The 22,212-nt window shown below is 43.3% G+C and overlaps 5 protein-coding genes across 4 annotated transcripts in view; 3 read left to right on the forward strand and 2 right to left on the reverse strand.

Moving 5' to 3' along the window:
* LOC134396354 (zinc finger protein 883-like) overlaps positions 1–22,212 on the reverse strand; it is a 234,424-nt gene that overhangs the window by 178,006 nt on the left and 34,206 nt on the right. The gene's annotated exons all lie outside the window — the stretch shown is intronic.
* The window catches only part of LOC134396268 (uncharacterized), an 853,762-nt gene that overhangs the window by 126,027 nt on the left and 705,523 nt on the right, over positions 1–22,212 (forward strand). The gene's annotated exons all lie outside the window — the stretch shown is intronic.
* The window catches only part of LOC134396322 (zinc finger protein 420-like), a 412,724-nt gene that overhangs the window by 101,993 nt on the left and 288,519 nt on the right, over positions 1–22,212 (forward strand).
* LOC134396318 (zinc finger protein 345-like) overlaps positions 1–22,212 on the forward strand; it is a 334,491-nt gene that overhangs the window by 57,569 nt on the left and 254,710 nt on the right. The gene's annotated exons all lie outside the window — the stretch shown is intronic.
* LOC134396288 (zinc finger protein 721-like) overlaps positions 17,740–22,212 on the reverse strand; it is a 120,042-nt gene continuing 115,569 nt past the window's right edge. The window contains exon 2 of the mRNA XM_063122722.1: positions 17,740–20,760. Within this exon, the coding sequence (XP_062978792.1) occupies positions 18,659–20,760 (2,102 nt within the window). The 3' untranslated portion in view covers positions 17,740–18,658. The remainder of the gene's footprint in view (positions 20,761–22,212) is intronic.

Here is a 22,212-nt window from a genome sequence, read left to right on the forward strand (position 1 = left end):
CCGATAAACACAGACCCTGAGACACTTCATTCATTCAAGGATGCAGACAAGCTGGAGCATGTTCAGAGGAGGGCAACGAGGATGATCAGGGGTCTGGAAACAAAGCCCTATGAAGAGAGACTGACACAGCTGGGCATGTTTAGCCTGGAGAAGAGAAGATTGTGGGGAGATATGACAGCACTCTTCAAATACTTAAAAGGTTGTCACACAGAGGAGGGCCAGGATCTCTTCTCGATCCTCCCAGAGTGCAGGACACGGAATAACGGGCTCAAATGACAGGAAGCCAGATTCCAGCTGGACATCAGGAAAAACTTCCTGACTGTTAGAGCAGTACGACAATGGAATCCGTTACCTACGGAGGTTGTGGGCTCTCCCACGCTAGAGGCCTTGAAGAGGCAGCTGGACAACCATCTGTCAGGGATGCTTTAGGGTGGATTCCTGCATTGAGCAGGGGGTTGGACTCGATGGCCTTGTAGGTCCCTTCCAACTCTGCTATTCTATGACTCTATGATTCCTCACAAGTCCTTTCTATCTCTTCTCCAGCTGTTCCCTATCAAACTCTTCCTTGTCTGTCTCCATCAAACTCTTCCCTATCTACAACTGTTAAACTCTTTCCTATCTAAATCACATTTTATGGATTTATAAGGAAAATATCAGCCTGATCCCCAGGGGCACCAGCAGCCCTGTCGACAGCAGAGACGAGTCCACCTTCTCCCAAATCTAGAGTTAACAAAAGGATGATATGATATTGCTGCAGAGTGAATAAAATGGTAGATTATTTATTTATTTATTTATTACATTTTATACCGCTCAATAGCCGAAGCTCTCTGGGCGGTTCACAGATTTTGGACTCCTTAAGAAGTGCAGGTATGAACAGCTGAGACGTGGGTGAAGATCTGTCATCTGCTGTCTATCCAGTGGAATTTTAGGATGCTTTTAGGAGGTTTTTTTTAGGAGGTTTTAACAATGTATACTATATTTTTAATCCGTATGTTATGTATTTTATACGTGCTGTTCCCCGCCTCGATCAAAATGGAGAGGCGGGTAAGAAATAAATGCATTATTATCATCCAAAAATGAACCGATAACCAATCCCCAGAGAGCATGCAGCTAGGCTCGGCTTTCAGTCCAGGTTTAATCGGCAAATTGAAAAATTCCACAAAATTCCTGCTGCCGTATTTATTTTACTGTCCATTGTACGCTTGTCCTGGGAAGCATTTTTAATCTCCTCTTGCGTTGCAAAGTAGCGGGTGGCCAGTTCAGAATTAACAACACGCCTATTATCTGATAAGAAAGGATATATCTCTTATCCCGTCGCAGTACAGCAACGAAAAATAGAGAGAGAACCATGCATATCCAGTGGGTGTGATACTTTTCTTCATTTCTCACATTTTCTAGCGACTTTACTATTATTATTATTATTATTATTATTATTATTATTATTATTATTATTATATTTATTTAATAAATATTAAATAATGGACATCAGGAAAAACTTCCTAACTGTTAGAGCAGTGCGACGGTGGAATCAGTTACCTAGGGAGGTTGTGGGCGCTCCCACACTAGAGGCATTCAAGAGGCAGCTGGACAAGCATCTGTCAGGGATGCTTTAGGGTGGATTCCTGGATTGAGCAGGGGGTTGGACTCGATGGCCTTGTAGGCCCCTTCCAACTCTGCTATTCTATAATTCTATGATTCTATGATTTATATCCCGCCTTTTTCCCCAGTACTTGACTCAAGGCGGTTTACAAGATTAAAACATATACAGATAAAACATATAAAAATAAATTACAAAAGTTAAAATAGAATTAAACCTACAGTAAAATTAAAAACATATTTTTAAAAAAAAAAAAAACTAACAAGTTAAAAAGGGTAGGGAGAATCCAATACATTAACACAGGTCCAGTATAGTTTGCCTGCCTCTGAAACTGTAGCACAGAGGTAGCCAGCCTAGCCTCTCTGGGAAGGGAGTTCCAGAGCCTTGGAGCAGCCACCAAGAAGGCTCTGGAATATAATAATATAATAATATATTTATTTCTTACCCGCCTCTCCCTTTGGATCAAGGCGGGGATCAACATTAGTACAAAAATGCAATATAAATCAAATACATAAAATCAATTAATTAAAAGAGCATATCAGAGGAGGGCAACCAGGATGATCAGGGGTCTGGTTACAAAGCCCTATGAAGAGAGACTGAAAGAACTGGGCATGTTTAGCCTGGAGAAGAGAAGATTGAGGGGAGACATGATAGCACTCTTCAAATATATCAAAGGTTGTCCCACAGAGGAGGGCCAGGATCTCTTCTCGATCCTCCCAGAGTGCAGGACACGGAATAACGGGCTCAAGTTAAAGGAAGCCAGATTCCAGCTAGACATCAGGAAAAACTTCCTGACTGTTAGAGCAGTACGACAATGGAATCCGTTACCTAGGGAGGTTGTGGGCTCTCCCACACTAGAGGCCTTCAAGAGGAAGCTGGACAACCATCTGTCAGGGATGCTTTAGAGTGGATTCCTGCATTGAGCAGGGGGTTGGACTCGATGGCCTTGTAGGCCCCTTCCAACTCTGCTATTCTATGATTCTATGAAAACAAAATAACAATCAACACATCTTTAAAAATTCTTAGGTTTCAAATTCATCTGAGTAGGCTTGTTGGAAAAGGCTAGTCTTTAAAGCTGTCTTAAATTCAGAGAGAGAGTTAAGTTGATGAATCTCCTCCGGCCGTCCATTCCACAGTCTGGGGCAATAGAACAAAAGGTGCTCTGGGTAACAGTTGTCAGCTAGGATGGCTGTCCACAGGCATCCCTACCAAAGATCTAAGGCTGGTATTTTCCCTTTCTTCCTGTTAGCCAGAATGACAAGCTACACTCATAACCCAGGGTTTGTTCTTGCTGCTCCTGTGGCCCTGAGGAGCCCAGTGGGAGCGATCCAGCTACAAGCACTAACGCACCGGCTTCCCCGGGCCACCCAGCATTAAAAACAACAACCCTCAAACGTCAGTATGACATACAAGCGATGTCAGTTCTCTCCATCCTATGCATACCGTTTTAATCGTTGCAAACTGCCCGAAGAGCTTTGGCTTTTGGACAGTAGAGAAAGAAATTTTAAAAGTAAGTGATAAAACATTGCCTAGAAATAGCGTAATAAATAAAACTAAAGCTCTGTGCGGCATTCTGGTTATCAGTTCTATTGATTTCAAGAGGCTATTTAATATATTTGGAAGGATTCTTCCTCCCACTACTCTGGTAATCAAAATAGCAACTCATTGGGTTTCTTCTCTTTTTCCTCTTTCAGTCGACGGGAGGGAGACAAATCAAAATGGCGTCCACCAGGGAATGAAAACTGAAGAGGAAGAGAAGTGGGGAAACACAGCCATTTCATTCGAAGGAGCCGATTTCTATGAATATACAATACCAGAAGAACCTTTTGAAGAAAACAGAAGGAATACTGATAAAGGGGGGAATCTGTGGAAATATTGTGAATGGGGAAGGAGTTTCCCTGAAGAGATACACCTCACTGAACGTGAAAGAATTCACAGAAGAGGGGAAAAATTAGTTGACAGCAGAAACCTTGAGGATCCTGGAAGAATTCTCACAGGCAAGAAGTAGCGTGTAGGAAGGTTTTCTCTTGGAGCTGACTGCTTTAATATTAATAATAATAATAATAATAATAATAATTTTATTTCTTACCCGCCTCTCCCTTTGGATCGAGGCGGGGAGACATTTTTCTCCCTCTCTCAAAATACTAGAACTCGGGGTCATAGAATCATAGAATAGCAGAATTGGAAGGGGCCTACAAGGCCATTGAGTCCAACCCCCTGCTCAATGCAGGAATCCACCCTAAAGCATCCCTGACAGATGGTTGTCCAGCTGCCTCTTGAATGCCTCTAGTGTGGGAGAGCCCACAACCTCCCTAGGTAGTGGGTTCCATTGTCGTACTGCTCTAACAGTCAGGAAGTCATGCCGTGAAGGTGACTGGTGTGAGATTCAGGACAAACGAAGTCCTTCAACAGCGCATAGTTAAACTATGGAACTCACTAGCACAAGATATAGTGATGGCCACCAATTTGGATGGGTTTAAAAGGGGGTTGGATAAATTCCTGGAGGCAAAGGCTATCCAGGGCTACTACTTCTGAAGGCTATGTGCTACCTCCAGTATCCGAGGCATTAAGCCTATATACACCAGTTGCTGGGGAACATGGGCAGGAGGGTGCTGTTGCACTTGTGCCTTTTGTTGGGTTTCCCATTGACAGCTGGTTGGCCACTGTTGGGAGATAATTTAGGACTGTTCTAGCATGGCTTTTCTTATGTTCTTATGATCTCACTAGAAATGAATGGGTTTGTGAAGTTAATGTTCATGAGTTCATGGTCAACAGCTGATGGGACATTGGGGAGAGAATGCTGAACTAGATGGACCCTTATTCTGATCCGGAACGACTCTTCTTAGGTTTGACCAGGGACCCACAAGCAGGTGTAGCTGTACAAGCAGGACGCAGGTGTAGCTGTACCCTCCCACGCATGTTCCCCAGCAACTGATGTGTATAGGCTTACTGCTAGACTAGATAGACCCTTGGTCTGATCCAGCATGGCTCTTCTTACATTCTTAGTAACTTCCCATAGCCAAAATGGCAAGCTATGTTCATCACCCAGGATTTCTTCTTGCTGCTCCTGTGTCCACGAGGAGCCCAGTGAGAGCAACCAAGCTACAAGCACTAATGCACTGGCTTCCCCAGAAATTAAAAGAAAAAACTTGCAAGCTATGCCAGTATATATTGTGGGTTTATATCGTGATTTTAAGCTCTTATATTACATTTTATGTTGCACTTACAGTTTTAATTACCCTATTTTTTCGATTCTAAGACGCACTTTCCCCCCCATATAAACATCTCTAAAAATGGGGTGCGTCTTAGCATCACGAGTGTGTCTTAGGTTTTTTTTCCCCTGTTGGTGGTACTGAAATTAGTGTGTGTCTTACAATCGATGGTGTCTTACAATCGAAGAAATACGGTACTATGAAACTCCCAGAGAGCTTTGGCTATCAGGCAGCAGAGAAAAGAAATGAAATAAATAAAAAAGTGATAAAACATTGCCTAGAAATAGTACAAGAAATCAAATTAAAGCTCTGTGTGGCATTCTGGTTATCAGTTCTATTGATTACCAGAGACTATTTAATATATTTGGAAGGATTCTTCCTCCCACTACTCTTTGATAATCAAAATAGCAACTCATTGGGTTTCTTCTCTTTTTCCTCTTTCAGTCGATGGGAAGGACAGAAATCAAAATGGCGTCCACCAGGGAATGAAAACTGAAGAGGAAGAGAAGTGGGGAAACACAGCCAGTTCGCTCGAAGGAGCCGATTACCATGAATATACAATACCAGAAGAACTTTTTGAAGAAAACAAAAGGAATACTGATAATGGTGAGAATCTGTGGAAATATTCTGAATGGGGAAGGAGTTTCCCTGAGGAGATAAACCTTACTGAACATGAAAGAATTCACAGAGGAGGAGAAAAATTAATTGACAGCAGAAACCTTGAGATGCCTGGAAGAATTCTCACAGGCAAAAAGTTGCATCAATGCTTAGAGTGTGGGAAGAGTTTCTATTGGAGGTCACTGCTTAAAGCCCATCAAGTAAAGCACACTGGGGAGAATCCATATAAATGCCTTCATTGTGGGAAAAGTTTCTATTGGAGGTCACTGCTTAAAGCCCATCAAGTAAAACACACTGGGGAGAATCCCTATAAATGCCTTCATTGTGGGAAAAGTTTCTATTGGAGCTCACTGTTTAAAGCCCATCAAATACAACACACTGGAGAGAATCCATATAAATGCCTTTATTGTGGGAAAAGTTTCTATTGGAGCTCACAGCTTAAAGCCCATCAAGTAAAGCACACTGGGGAGAAGGCCTATAAATGCCTTTATTGTGGGAAGAGTTTCTGTTGGAGCTCAGCTTTTAAAACACATTTAAGAACCCACACAGGGGAAACACCCTATAAATGCTCAGAGTGCGGAGAGAGCTTCAAAGAAAGCAGAGCCCTTAAAAGCCATCAGAGAGTTCACATAGGGGAGGAGCCCTATAAATGCTCAAAGTGTGGAAAGGCGTTATCTGACAGCAGAGCCCTTAAAATGCATGAAACAATGCACACAGGTGAGAAGCCCTATAAATGCTTAGAATGTGGGAAGAGCTTCCGTTGGGAATCAGCATTTAAACTCCATCAAAGAACTCACACAGGGGAGAAACCCTATAAATGCTCCGAGTGCGGAAAGGGCTTCAATCAAAACAGAGACCTCAAAACACATCGAAGAATTCACACTGGGGAAGAGCCCTATAAATGCTTCAAGTGTGGAAAGGCTTTATCTGACAGAAGGGCCCTTAAAATGCATGAAACAACGCACACAGGTGAGAAGCCCTATAAATGCTTAGAGTGTGGGAAGAGTTTCCGTTGGGACTCAGGATTTAAACTCCATCTAAGAAATCACAGAGGGGAGAAACCCTATAAATGCTCCGAGTGTGGAAAGGGCTTCAATCAAAGCAGAGACCTCAAAACACATCGAAGAATTCACACAGGGGAAGAGCCCTATAAATGCTTCAAATGTGGAAAGGCTTTATGTGACAGCAGAGCCCTTAAAATGCATGAAACAACACACACAGGTGAGAAGCCCTATAAATGCTTAGAGTGTGGGAAGTGTTTTCGTTGGGACTCATCATTTAAACTCCATCAAAGAAATCACAGAGGGGAGAAACCCTATAAATGCTCCGAGTGCGGAAAGGGCTTCAATCAAAACAGAGACCTCAAAACACATCGAAGAATTCACACAGGGGAAGAGCCCTATAAATGCTTCAAGTGTGGAAAGGTTTTATCTGACAGCAGGGCCCTTAAAATGCATGAAAGAATCCACACAGGTGAAAAGCCCTATAAACACTTAAGAGAGTGGGCAAAGTTTCAGTTGGAGGTCAAGCCTTAAAACACATCAAAGAATTCACACAGGCAAGATATCCTATAAATCCTTGCTGTGCAGAGGGGGCTTCAATGATAGTGAAGTCCTTAAAACCCATCAAAGAATTCACACGGGAGAAGCCCTATAAATGCTCTGTGTGTGGAAACATTTACTTAACAGCAGAAACCTTCAGCTGCATAAAAGAATTCAGACAGATGAGAAACCGTATAAATGCTTAGAATGTAGGAAGAGTTTTGGTCGGAGCTCAATCTTTAAAACTCATCAAATTATCCAAATGGGAAACCCCCAAAATGCTTAGAGTGTGGGAAGAACTTCCCTGAGAGCGCAGCCTTTAAATTGCATCAAAGAATTCACACAGGAGAGAGGCCCTATAAACATTTAGATTCTGGGGGAAACAAAGTTGAACCTTTTTCACTCTAAAGTCAAGAAAAAATGACATTCTTCAGATAAGGAACCTGAAGGAAGGAGAATTTGTTTGGTGTAACATGTTCTGCTTATTTTGTAAATTAGTGATGATCACATGAAGTGTTCTGAAAAGTGAATAGAATTGAACACACCAGGGTTAAACCACAAAGAAATTAGAAGCCGTGGAATAAGATGGAGATGTGACTTGAAATGAAGTATTCCTGTTTGGGGATATGAAGTAATTGTGTTACTCTCAAATCATTGCTGGGAATAATTTTTCAGAGGGGAAAATACTTAATTGTGGTAGTATTGTGCTTGCGTTTCATTCGTTGTGAAACATCACATAAGCAGCTCGGAAGAAATAAAAGAACTCAGGCGCGGTCACATGAGTAAAGTATTGTACACATTTTTATAAAGGCATGTTCCTAAAATAATCCTTGAAACGAGCTTTGAAAGGTGATCTGCTTCTTACAACTATGTATTTTTGTACGTGGTCAGTGTTCTTATATCAGATTTTACAGTCATGTAAAGATTGCTTGAAAGTTTGAAATAAAAAGATTTTTTTTAAAGGCACACCTGATTCCTAAGTTCAATATGAAAAAGTACATTTGTTGTCAATACCAGGATTTGGGGAACTTGCATTTTCTTGGTGGCACGTTGTTCTTTGGAAATTGAACACCATTCTGAACGTTAAAGGCCCATCTCAGCGCATCCCTGTGTAAAGAGATATTCACCCCACCCTCTCCAAGTATCACTCTTTGGATCCCAGGTGATTTACCTTCATCAGAGGCTACTGCAGCAAATTTCAGAGTCCCACCTGGTTCCTCCTTGATGACCAGGAGAACATTCCTTCCTTTTTGCAGGCCATTTACAAAACAGTGGTTTCAATCTTTGAAACCACTGTTTATATGTCATCTATTTTTAACTAGCTTGACTTGCGCAGATCATCTGCACACTAATATTTTATTGCTCAGCATCATGCTTTTCTGGCTTTTCTGTGGGTGCCTGGAAAAGCTCGGCTCAAAGTTGACTGGAAGTCCATTGGACTCTCCCCACCGGCTGCTCCCCATTGCCCCACAGGACTTGCCTGAGGCCTGCATGTGTGCTGTTGAGTCCCTATGCCTCCACTCTGGGCTGTGTTCCTTCAGCCACTCCTGCCACTTCCGCCTGCTCCCAGCTATTTCTAGATCCCGTTCCTTAGCCACACGAAGTTCTTCTCATAGCTCAGAAGCTCCAGCATAGAAAGTTCTTCTCATAGCTCGGAACCTCCACTGTCATAATTCAGAATCTCCATGCCACACATTGCCTTAGTGTTTTATATGTATGGATGGTCTGGTTTTATTCCCGTGTTTCCAAAAATGTTTGAAGCTGCAAACTATTTCACAACAATGTTTTTTTAAAAGAACATTAAATATATGGGAAGGCATCCAATTTATTTATTTATTTAAAATATTTATATCCTGCCCTATATCACTAAGATCTCAGGGCGGCGTACAGTTAAAAACATACAGTATAAAACAATAAATATACACAGTTAAAAACAAATTAAACCATAATCCAAGTTAAAACGATATATAATTTAACAGCAATAGATGCAGTTAAAACAATGTGCCAGTGAGTTTAACCATCAAAGGCTTTGTTAAAAAGCCATATTTTTACTTGGCGTCGAAATGCAATCAATGTTGGTGCTAATCGGGCCTCCAAGGGGAGGGCATTCCACAGTCGGGGGGCCACCACAGAGAAAGCCCTCTCCCTTGTCCCATCATAGCATATGTGTTGCACTGGTGGGATGCGGAGAAGGGCTCCTCCAACAGATCGGTCTCAGGCAGGCATATATAAGGAGAGGCGCTCTCTCAAGTATCGAGGTCCCAAGCCGTTTAGGGCTTTAAACGTCATTACCAGCACCTTGAATTCCGACCGGAAGTGTATAGGCAGCCAGTGCAGTTCCTTTAAAACCGGTGTTATGTGGGCTGTGTAAGATGTACCTGCTAGCAGTCTAGCTGCTGCATTTTGCACTAGCTGCAATTTCCACGTCATCTTCAAGGGCAGCCCCACGTAGAGTGCATTGCAGTAGTCTAATCAGGAAGTTACCAGTGCATGCACTACTGTGGCTAGGTTGTCCCTGTCCAGAAAAGGCCGTAGCTGGCGGATCAGCCGAAGCTGACCCCAAGTACTCCGTGCCACGGAGTCCACCTGGGTCTCCAGTGACAATGATGGATCAAGGAGTACTCCCAAGCTACGTAACTGCTTCATCAGAGGGAGCGCCACCTCATCCAGAATAGGCCGCTTACCCAATTCCCAGACTCGGGAACCACCAATCCACAGAGCTTCCGTCTTATCAGGATTCAGCTTCAGTTTATTGGCCCTCATCCAGCCCATTCCAGCCTCCAAGCACTGGTCCAGCACCTTCAAAGCCCCAGCTGACTCCAACGACAAGGAGAAGTAGAGCTGAGTATCATCAGCATACTGATGGCACCTAATTATCTCTCCCCACCCCACTAGTCTCATTGCATAAGGCGGTGTGTGAAATTAAATGTATGTCTTACACCCATCCTACCCTGGCTTAAATCTGGGTGAGGTGCTCGTGCCTTCCAGCCCACGAGCAAGATGGAACTGTAGCTTTAGCCAGCCAGAAAGATAAGTCCTATAGTGGTGTCAAGAACACAATACCCCCCCTCCAGTATCTAGCAGAACATGAGCAAGCATTCATGGTGTGTTGGGAGATGGATTACAATGTTTCATTGTGGGTCTACGGGTGGATCTGATCATTTACAAAGACAAAGAGCCGTGAAGGCTAAAGGTGATCAACTAACTGGGTACTCTGGGTTGCAGGAAACCCATAGGGTTGATAGGCGTAAGGGCTGCATTTTTACTGCCTGTTCCTATACAAGTGTGAGAGTTGGTGGAGCACAGAGACTGTGGAAGTCCCCAGTTTGAATTTTGCTCCTGCCATGAACTCATGAGGTGGCTTTAGGGAACCCTCTCTCCTAACCTGTTTCTCTGTTGGCAATATGGAAGTTAATGTTGCCAGTGGTCTGGACAGCTTTCTTGGTGTCTGTCGGGAAGCCCTACCCACTAGGGTGACCATATGAAAAGGAGGACAGGGCTCTTGTATCTTGGGAATTTCAGCAGGTGTCATTTGTATATATCATAGAATAGTAGAGTTGGAAGGGACCTAAAAGGCAATCAAGTCCAACCTCCTGCTCAATGCAGGAATCCACCCTACAGCATACTTGACAGATGGTTGTCCAGCTGCCTCTTGAATGCCTCTAGTGTGGGAGAGCCCACAACCTCCCTAGATCACTGGTTCCATTGTTGTACTGCTCTAACAGCCAGGACAGTTTTTCCAGCTGGAATCTGACTTCCTGTAACTTGAGCCCGTTATTCCGTGTCCTGCACTCTGGGAGGATCGAGAAGAGATCCTGGCCCTCCTCTGTGTGACAACCTTTGAAGTATTTGAAGAGTGCTATCATCTCTCCCCTCAGTCTTCTCTTCTCCAGGCTAAACATGCCCAGTTCTTTCAGTCTCTCTTCATAGGGCTTTGTTTCCAGACCCCTGATCATCCTGGTTGCCCTCCTCTGAACACGCTCCAGCTTGTCTGCGTCCTTCTTGAATTGTGGAGCCCAGAACTGGACACAATACTCTAGATGAGGCCTGACCAGGGCCCAGAAGCACTTCACTTTGAATGTCAGTTGAAATATGACTTGGGTATCGCTGCTGAAACTGATTAGGTTTTTGTGAGAACTCATTCTCATCTAACTGCTTAAAGTGCTGCAAAAAAACAAAAAGTCCATAAATGTCCCCGATTGCAGAAAGGCGACGTGAAAGGCCATCGGTAACAAAGTCAATTATGTTGAAGAGGAGAGCTACTTTGTAACAGATGTTTACCAAAGGGTCCCCCTTTGCCTCTACCGGGGGTCTCAGATTAGTAGGCCCCCTCAAAATAGTAGGCCCATGCCAACTGGCCCCACTGCCCCCCACCCCCCCGGCCAGCCCTGGTCTTTGGGCAACCCTCAAGAGCGGAGAGTGACGGGCAAGAGAAATCCTGAACCGTATTTGACTCTATACAATCAAAGGAGAGGATTTTTTTTTGTCTCCGTCTCTTCTTCACTGAGAATTTTGACACACATTTTCGAGACTGAGGCAGCTGCCTCAGATACCTGATTTCAGGTCTTAGGCAAAAGCAGTCAATTAATTATTATTTAATTAAATTTCTTTTTCACTACCAGGGAAGTGAAGAGGTGCTTTTATGGCAGGGGTCAAGACAGCTTGTGTGGACCTCCTTTGCATGTTGACTGGAGTGGGGGAGCGGTGCCGTTTGGTGCTCTGCCCCAGACAGCGAAATGTCTCAGGCCAGCAACAGCCCTCGACTTGGGCCTCATCTACACCACAGAATCATAGAATCATAGAATAGCAGAGTTGGAAGGGGCCTACAAGGCCATCGAGTCCAACCCCCTGCTCAATGCAGGAATCCACCCTAAAGCATCCCTGACAGATGGTTGTCCAGCTGCCTCTTGAAGGCCTGTAGTGTGGGAGAGCCCACAACCTCCCTAGGTAACTGATTCCATTGTGCAATATTTGGTATTGCAATATAGTGCAATACCAAAAGGATATTGCACTATAAAAGCAGTATATGAAAGGCAGGAGCCACACCAAGCAGGATATAGCAGCATGAAAGCTGTATAGGGTCTGCGTCCATGGGCCCCAACAGCTGTCAGTGCATTTCAATACTGTTATAAAGCAGTAGTGTGGCTCCTGCCTTTTATATACCGCTTTCATAGTGCAATATCCTGCTTGGTGTAGATTAGGCCATAGATGGAGAGACCAGTGAGAAAAGCTGGTTGAATTGGTTTGGGGAATGAGGTAAGGTAGGGAAATAACTGGGAGGAACAGAGTTATCTGTGGGTGGGGAATATGGGCCAGGGGTGCATCAAACTCAGCATGCAAACCTAAACTTGTTGTGTCAGAGGTAAGTTATCCTGAGTTCAATGTGGACAGGGAGACATTCTTTTTCTCCCAATTGTTCTCAGGGAACGATCCTCATGGCAATGGGAACTCACATTGTCAGGCAAAGTCTGCCGCTCCCAGACTGTGGCATGGCCTGCTGGGAGAAAGACGTCAACTCAATAGTCTTCCTGAATATAAAAAAGCAATAAAGACTGATCTCTTCCGGCAGGCCTACCCAGTCGAATTTTAAGACGTCTGGCTGGCTGTTATTTTAATAATGTATTAGTTTTTATATGTTTTAATCAGTTTTATATATTATTTTAATAATAATAATAATAATAATAATAATAATAATAATAATGTGCTGGTTCGAGGTGGGATACAGCATAAATGCAAACACCATAAAATACATATAACTAATTAAAACATTTAATATTTTAACAACAACAACAACAACAATAATAATAATAATGTGCTGTACCCCACCTCTGGATTGAGGCTATAACTACATATAACTAATTAAAACATTTAAAACTAATACATTATTAAAAGCAGCACATTAAAAAAAGGCATCTTAAAATTCAACTGGGTAGGCCTGCCTCGATCCAGAGGGAGAGGCGAGTAATAAATATTATTATTATTATTATTATTATTATTATTATTATTATTATTATTATTATCATCCTCCTCCTCCTCCTCCTCCTCCTCCTCCTCCTCCTCCTCCTCCCAGATGACCAGGCAAGTGCCCAAGCCAGGACTAATCAGACAGCTTTACAAGATGCTGGTTCCCAAAAGAAGTTCCGTTCCCACAGACAGACATGCTGTTGGGATTTTTCTGGCACATTTTCAACACTCAGTGCTTATAGGGATTTTCTATGGCTCATCAAGGTTTGATTGGTCAAAAACTCAACTCCAATTGTATTCTTTCTTCTGGAATTGAATATTGTAAAACGAAGGGCCCTGATCTACTGAAAGGCTTACCCACCATTCAGTCACTATTAGAGCTTACTGGACTCTTCCCTGTGTGTGACCTTCAATGCGATTCCAGGCCTTTGCTATGATGGATGCTCATTGCACACTCTTTGAGCATTGATGGAGCTTCTGCCTGTATGTATTCTTTGATGCCATTTAAGGCATATAACGTTGACAGCGTTGGATCCTGGATTGGATCCTAGCTTTTATTTTTCCACTGTTTTTACTCTTGCCTGAAGACCTGGAAGAAGTGAGGAGTCAGCAGAACAAAATCACTTAAAGGTCAACATTGCAGCTGGACACTTATTGAATTTTTGAGGGGAATGTATTTGCAGTAATTAACCAATTAGTGATTGCATCAGTGTACAGGTCTGCCTATAAAAGTAGCTGTGTTTTGTATGTTCTTCTCTTCTCTCATCTTACCCCAACTTGATGTATGCTGTATTAATTGAACGTCTGTGAGGATTTGTATATGTGCTGCCATAACAAAATTATTATAACTGTAAGTAAAGGATTTGCATTTAACTTACAAGGAATCCTTTGCCTCACTGGTCTTTGCTGCGTTCTAAGCTGAGAGCTGTTGCTACTACTGCTAGTCATTGGTTCAGCCTGTAGTTTCCAACAGGTTATGAGCTCAGAACTCAGACAGATGCTTTTTTCACACTCTTGAGCGTTGACAGGGCTTCTTGCCTGTGTGGATTCTTCCATGGGTTTTAAGGTGCGGACTACTAAGGAAGCTATTTCCACGTACCGGTCATTTATTGTGTGGAATCTGTGATGGTTTCTAAGACTCATAGAAGCCTTGTGTGGCGCAGAGCAGTAAAGCAGCAGTTTCTGCAGCTGAAACTCTCCCCATAGCCTGAGTTCGATCCCAGCGGAAGCTGGTTTCAGGCAGCTGGCTTGGGTCGACTCAGCCTTCCATCCTCCCAAGGTTGGTAAAATGAGTACCCAGTTAGCTGGGGGGAAGGTAATAAGGGCTGGGGAAGGCAACGGCAAACCACCCCGCTATAAGACCTTCCAAGAAAACATCAGCAAAAGCTAGCGTCCCTCCAAGAGTCAGTAATGACTCAGTGCTTGCACGAGAGGTTCCTTTCCTTCCTTCTAAGACTCATGCTGCTACTAAAACGCTTTCCACATTCCTTTTACCCCTCTTTTTATTCTTTAGTTCTAGTTACATACAATACATACATCAAACAAGATCTTAACTCATTAACGTGAATTAAACCTTTAATTTTTTTTTTAATACACCTGAATACGTTACTCACAAATCTAAATTCCTAGCTCACCAATTGACACCAAAAGACAGCTTTGCTTTATTACATGTATGCCCTCCAGGGCCCTGTATGTGCTGACGTAGGCGTGCTCCTATGCTCTACTGTGACCCTGTTCAGACGACATACTAAGCCATGGTGGTTAAGCACTTAAAGTTAAAAATTATTTATTTATTTAAAACATTTGTCTCTCACCCTATACTACTAGGATCTTGGCGGCGTAGATTATGGCATCGCGTGTTGTGATTCATGACCAAGCATGTAATGTGAACCATTCCTAATCATGATTTAAACATGTTCACTAACCATTTGCTGCAAAAGGGTTAACGGCCGAACCATGGCTTAGCGTGTTGTCTGAACAGGCCCATTATTTACAAATTCAATAGGTTTCCTTCAAACACCTTCAAACTTGTATTACTTTACTTGTCCTTGAGCTAACCTTAACTTTCATTTTTAAATAAGTTTTTATGATGCGTTTTAACAAAATACAATAGATTTTTTTTAAAAAAATGCACGTGTAACTACATACTTCAAAAACCTCAGTTTCAAATATTACAACATTCTAGATAAAACATTCATCTTAATCCATAAATAGCAAATTATTTAATCATTAACTTGTTTAATACAACTTAATTCATGGCTCACAAATCTTAATTCTTAACTCAATGATCGACACTCCAAATTTCATTTCAGATGTTTAAAGGGAGTCTTGCTTGCTTCGATCTATGCTCCCTTAGAGTCCTTTATATGCTGATAGAGGGGTGAGCCCAGACTTTACTGCATTTACAAATTCAGTACATTTCATCCAAACCCCTCCAAACTTAGAGTGACCCTATGAAAAGGAGGACAGGGCTCCTGTATCTTTAACAGTTGCACAGAAAAGGGAATTTCAGCAGGTGTCATTTGAATGCATGCAGCACCTGGCAAAATTCCTTCATCACAATGAAGATATAGTAGAGTGACCAGATACAAAAGAGGGCAGGGCTCCTGCAGCTTTCACTGTTGTGATGAAGAGGGAATTTCACCAGGTGCTGCCTGCATACAAATGACACCTGCTGAAATCCCCTTTTCTACCCAACTGTTAAAGGTACAGGAGCCCTGTCCTCCTTTTGAATAGGTCACCCTATCCAAACTTGTCTTTATTTGATTGTCCTTGAGCTATCCTGAACTTTTGGATCCGTTTCTTAAGAAGGCAACACAGAATTAAAATAATTACAATTGGAAAAACACATTGCAATCACCTCCTGGGCATACATGTAAAGAAGAAAACAATTTCATTACAACATATAAATAGTTCAGAGGGCACATTGCAAGGAAGGCCTGTGCAATATTTAAATAATATAAAGCAGTTAAAATATGACATACTCACTTGTAACAATGTCTGCAGAAAATATTTACAACAGATTGTCTTGTTTTTATCCACCGGTGACTAGAAGCCTACATTTTTAACACTGTTGGACAAGTATTTCCTTTTGAGTTTCCTACAGGTGTTACCATGACAGGGCAATTCAGTCAAGGTCTTCTCATATCATACAAATACATGTTCCTGATCCTGAGCACCCCCTCCAGCACTCTGGGGATGCCCCAGGGCTCATCAATGATCATTTCCTTGGTGTCAGAGACCCATCCATCTGTGGGTCAATTTTAACATGAATTCCCTGTTTTAAACCATATTGTAGTAAATGGATACTTATAGAATCATAGAATAGCAGAGTTGGAAGGGGCCTACAAGGCCATCGAGTCCAACCCCCTGCTCAATGCAGGAATCCACCCTAAAGCATCCCTGACAGATGGTTGTCCAGCTACCTCTTGAAGGCCTCTAGCGTGGGAGAGCCCACAACCTCCTTAGGTAACTGATTCCATTGTCGTACTGCTCTAACAGTCAGGAAGTTTTTCCTGATGTCCAGCTGGAATCTGGCTTCCTTTAACTTGAGCCCATTATTCTGTGTCCTACACTCTGGGAGGATCAAGAAGAGATCCTGGCCCTCCTCTGTGTGACAATCTCTTCTCTTCTCCAGGCTAAACATGCCCAGTTCTTTCAGTCTCTCTTCATAGGGCTTTGTTTCCAGACCCCTGATCATCCTGGTTGCCCTCCTCTGAACACGCTCCAGCTTGTCTGCGTCCTTCTTGAATCGTGGAGCCCAGAACTGGACGCAAAGCACTCCAAAGAATTTGCAGAACTCATCCTGCAAAGCACTCCAGATTTCTTTCTCTGTGTGGATTCCAAGGTCTGTTTCCCACACCATCCAGAGTGGGTCACTTATGCCCATTTCAGATGCTACAATCCACTAAGGATCGCAATTTATCCTTCCGAAATGGCAAGACACTTCACATTCTATCCCTTCCATCTTAACTAGTGCTGGGCCGAATCCTGCCCCCTATTTTGGGGGACTTTGGGATCGTCCCTGTGCGCCCACATGATGCACAGGGCATTCCAGGAGCAGGGATGGACGATCCCTACCTTTCCCCTGGATATCACCCTACCCTTCTGTCCCAGTTTTTCCCGCGGTCTCGGGATGCACCGGAGACCACGGGACATGCAGCGCACCATTGCGGTTTTGTCCCAGTTTCTCGCGAGTAAATGCGAGGAGCCGGATCCTGGGCACAGGGCTCCTCAGCAGCTCTGTGCCCATTGGGGGTGGGGTGCACGAGGTTTTTTGTTTGTTTTAAAGACAGTTTGCGCAGGAGTGCTCCTTTCTGATTAAAAAACAAAACAAAATGGCGGCCGCGACAGCCTCTTCCTCCCGGGACGTTGCACACCATATGTAGACAAGGGGAACGATCTCGCGATCATAAAATCGTGATATCATCTCCCTCAACCGTCCTCATCTAGCCATGCCCTTTCTCTCTCTTCTGCCTCTTTCGTACAGAGGGGGGGAAATTCAGAGAATTTATTTCCTTGGGGAGGGTGACAGGGTTTCCACGTATCTTTTTAAAGTATAGCTAGTTGCTGAGGGGCCTTCTTCCTACCTTTTAGTTTTTTGTTTTTTTAAAAAAAATCACCCCCCTTTCCCCAGTATTTGGAGGAGGCCAGCAGTTCTTTGTGAATGCCTATTGGAAACCAAAATGGCTTCCAAAATGGCAAGACACTTATTGAAACTCCCTTACACTTTATCCCTTCCATGTGAACCAACTGTTTAAAAACATTGTCTTCCATCAAGGAAATTCTATGTTGGATAGTTTCAGAATAACATGCCTAGTTTGGGATTCTCCACCCACCCTTCTATCATCATCATCATCATTATTATTATTTACAATATTTATATACCGCTCAATTATCTAACACAGATTCCAGAGCGGTGAACACAGGTATAAATGACGTTTAAAGATCTGTTGGAGGAGCCCTTCTCCGCATCCCACCAATGCAACACATTCGCTATGCTGGGACAAGGGAGAGGGCTTTCTCTGTGGCGGCACTCCGACTGAGGTATGCACTCCCCTTGGAGGCCCGACGGGCGCCAACGCTGATTTCATTTCGACACCAAGTAAAAACATGGCTTTTAAACAAAGCCTTTGATGGTTAAACTCACTAGATGGCACATTGTTTTAACTGCTTTTAAATTATATATAGTTTTAATTTGGTTCATGGTTTAATTTGTTTTTAAGTGTGCATATTTATTGTTTTATACTGTATGTTTTTATCTGTATGCCGCTCTGAGATCTTAGTGATATAGGGTGGGATATAAATGTTTTAAATAAAGAATAATGATGATAATAAATAAGAAAGAAGATTTAAAAAGCAAATTAAAATTGCTCAATTTAAAAGCAAAGGAACTTGAAAAACAGTGGCTAGTCAGTTAAGGAAGGTTTCTCAAAACAGTGTTCTTTTCAGGATGCGCCGGAAACAGCCTAGTGTTGGTGCCTGCCTGACGTCCAGGGTCAGACAGTTTGGAATAGAAATGTGTGTTTTGGAACCAACATCATTTGAATGGCTCCTGAACAATCCATAATGTCTGTCGATTCTTCCACTTCCTACAGCTTTTTGAGTAGTGCCTTGTTCGCTGATGAAGATGTGAGCCTGAGCATTGCTTTCCACACTGTGAGCTCTTCTATGAATTTTCTGATGTGATTTAAGATGTGTACTGTGATCAAAGCTTGTTCCATATTCTAGGATTTCTCCCCTGTGTGGATATTTTGATGTGCTTTAAAAGCCACGCTGTTACTGAAACTCTTTTCAAATACTGAACACTGATAAGGCTTCTCTCCTGTGTGGATTCTTTGATGGTTATTAAGGCTCATGCTGTAACTGAAACACTTTCCACATTCAAAGCATTTAAAGGGCTTCTCGCCTGTGTGAGTACTTTGATGTTGCTTAAGATGGCAGCTCTGATTGAAGCTCTTTCCACACTCTGAGCATTTATAGGGCTTCTCCCCTGTGTGGATTCTTTGATGCCTTTTAAGACTTAACTTAGTGATGAAAGCCTTCCCACACTCAGAGCATTGAAAGGGCTTTTCTCCGGTGTGAATTCTTTGATGCAAGTTACAGTTTGCGCTCCGACGAAAGCGCTTTCCACATACGGAGCATTCATAGCGCTTTTCGCCTGTGTGGATCATTTGATGTGAGGCAAGGTGCAATCTCTGATTGAATTGCTTTCCGCACTCCGAGCACTTATAGGGCTTCTCCTTTGTGTGATTTCTTTGATGCAACTTGAGATGGTTACTCACAGTAAAGCTCTTTCCACAATCTGAGCACTTATAGGGCTTCTCCCCTGTATGGATTCTCTGATGGTTTTTAAGGCTCATGCTGCGAATGAAACCTTTTCCACATTCAGAACATTTAAAAGGCTTCTCACCTGAGTGAATTTTTTGATGTTGCTTAAGTTGTGGGCTATCACTGAAACCCTTTCTACACACTGGGCATCGAAAGGGCTTCTCTCCTGTGTGGATATTTTGATGCCGTTTAAGAATTAAGCTACTGATGAAACCCTTCCCACAGTCTGAGCATTTATAGGGCCACTCCCCTGTGTGGATTCTCTGATGGTTTTTAAGGCTCAGGCTGCGACTGAAACACTTCCCACATTCAAAGCATTTAAAGGGCTTCTCACCCGTGTGAGTGCTTTGATGCAGCTTAAGGTGGCAGCCCTGATTGAAGCTCTTTCCACACTCTGAACATTTATAGGGCTTCTCCCCAGTGTGGATTCTTTGATGCCTTTTAAGACTTAAGCTATTGATAAACCCCTTCCCACACTCAGAGCATTTGCAGGGCTTCTCACCTGTGTGAATATTTTGATGTGCCTTCAGGTTCATGCTCAGACGGAAACTTTTCCCACATACTGAGCATTGATAGGGCTTCTCACCTGTGTGGATTCGGTGATGGTTATTAAGGCTCACGCTGCTACTAAAACCCTTCCCACATTCAAAGCATTCAAAGGGCTTCTCGCCTGTGTGAGTGCTTTGATGTCGTTTAAGGGTGAAGCTACTAATGAAACCCTTCCCACACTCAGAGCACTGATAGGGCCTCTCCCCTGTGTGGATTCTCTGATGGTTATTAAGGCTCATGCTGCGACTGAAACCCTTTCCACATTCAAAGCATTGATAGGGCTTCTCACCTGTGTGAGTGCTTTGATGCCGTTTAAGGGTGAAGCTACTGATGAAACCCTTCCCACACTCAGAGCACTGATAAGGCTTCTCCCCTGTATGAATTCTGTGATGGTTTCTAAGGCTCACCCTGCTACTGAACCCCTTTCCACATTCAAAGCATTTAAAGGGATTCTCATTTGAGTGATTTCTTTGATGCCGCTTGAGCTCTGAGCTCTGACTGAAGCTCTTTCCGCAGTCTGAACATTTATGGGGCTTCTCACCTGAGTGAATTCTTCTATGTCGCTTAAGCTGTGTGCTGCGAGAGAAGCTCTTTCTGCACTCTGAGCATTGATAGGGCTTCTCCCCTGTGTGGACTCTTTTGTGCAAGTTAAGTTGTGAGTTGAAACTGAATTGCTTTTCACACTCCAAGCACTGAAATCTCTTCTCCTCTGTGTGAATTCTTTGACATTTGGTAAGATTTATCTTCTGAGTCTTTATGCACTCTGAGCTTTTCCGCTGTTTCTTCCCACTGCGCATATTCCTATTACTTCGTTCAAGAGGATCGTCTAGTATTGGAGTTTCACAGATGTCTGACCCTTCCAAAGAAATGGATTTGATTCCCCACTTCTCTTCAGTTTTGGTTTTTCTTCTCTGGTGTACGGCATTTTTCTCGCTCTCACTGAGATCAGCTGAAAGAATAAAAACAGGAATCTTCCTGAACTCAGAGAACAAATCAAAGAATTTGCTGATTTGACTACCAGGAAATAAAAATACTTGATAGAGAGGCAGATCCCGCCAAATATATTAAATATCCTCTGATGTTCAATAGAACTGAGAACTGGAGTGGCATACAGCGGTGCCTCCACGGAGCCCATTCTCCACCTGAAATATCTCTAACATCTTCAACATTATGCAGATGCAATTATGGCGGCAAAGTAAGATTTGTCTGCAGCCATGACTGCTACAGAATAAGTCCATTAAAAGGCAATAAAGAACTTGCAGGGGCCAGCTGAGCACTTTCCAGGGTCTCTGCAAAGTGTGCAGATTCCTCCGGCCACGCCATTAGCTAATGGCGGGCAGGGGGAATTGCACACTTTCCAGAAATAATAATAATAATAATTTATTTCTTACCTGCCTCTCCGATTGGATCGAGGTGGGGAACAACAGCAAGCATAAAATACTGATTAAAAACATAGTATACACTAGGGTGACCATATGAAAAGGAGGACAGGGCTCCTGTATCTTTGAAAAGGGAATTTCAGCAGGTGTCATTTGTATATATGGAGAACCTTGGTGAAATTCCTCTTCATCACAACAGTTAAAGCTGCAGGAGCCCTGCCCTCTTTTAAATCTGGCCACTCTAGTATAGCTCCTGCAGCTTTAACTGTGGTGATGAAGAGGAAATTTCACCAGGTTCTCCATATACACAAATGACACCTGCTGAAATTCCCTTTTCTATGCAACTGTATACTGGAGCCCTGTCCTCCTTTTCATAGGGTCACCCTAGTATACACTGTTAAAAAACATCCTAAAAGCATCCTAAAATTCCACTGGTTAGGCCTGCCAGGAAACTCTGAAAAGAGCGCTTTCCCGCTCCAACTCCACGCAATCTGGGGCCTCTTAATGCAGGCGTTAAGAGGCCCTTTCAGGCCCCGATTGGCATGGGGGTGCGGAGAAGGGTTTTTCCTTTCCACTCTAATGGTGGGCGCCATTAGAGTAGAAGGGAAAAACTCTTCTCCTCTTCCTCCCCCCGCCGCCAATGGGGGCCTTAAAGGCTGGAGAAAAATCTGTATTTTCTCCCTCTGCTCAAGTCTTGGGGAAATGACGTATTTCCCCCCACTGCGTTAATGGCGGCCACTGCGACGTCACCACACCCTTTCACTAGGCCCGTCGCCTAAACCCTCTCAGGCCAAGCGCCACCCCTTGAAAACCTGAGGGAGGGTTAATTAAATCCATACTCCTAGCTATGAGGGAAACAGGTTATTATAGGATCTCTCAAAATATATCCTCCCAGAGTGCAGGACACGGAATAACGGGCTCAAGTTAAAGGAAGCCAGGTTCCGGCTGGACATCAGGAAAAACTTCCTGACTGTTAGAGCAGTGCGACAATGGAATCAGCTACCTAGGGAGGTTGTGGGCTC

This window comes from Elgaria multicarinata, chromosome 3 (assembly GCF_023053635.1).
Source record: "Elgaria multicarinata webbii isolate HBS135686 ecotype San Diego chromosome 3, rElgMul1.1.pri, whole genome shotgun sequence".
NCBI classification, from domain to species: domain Eukaryota; kingdom Metazoa; phylum Chordata; class Lepidosauria; order Squamata; family Anguidae; genus Elgaria; species Elgaria multicarinata.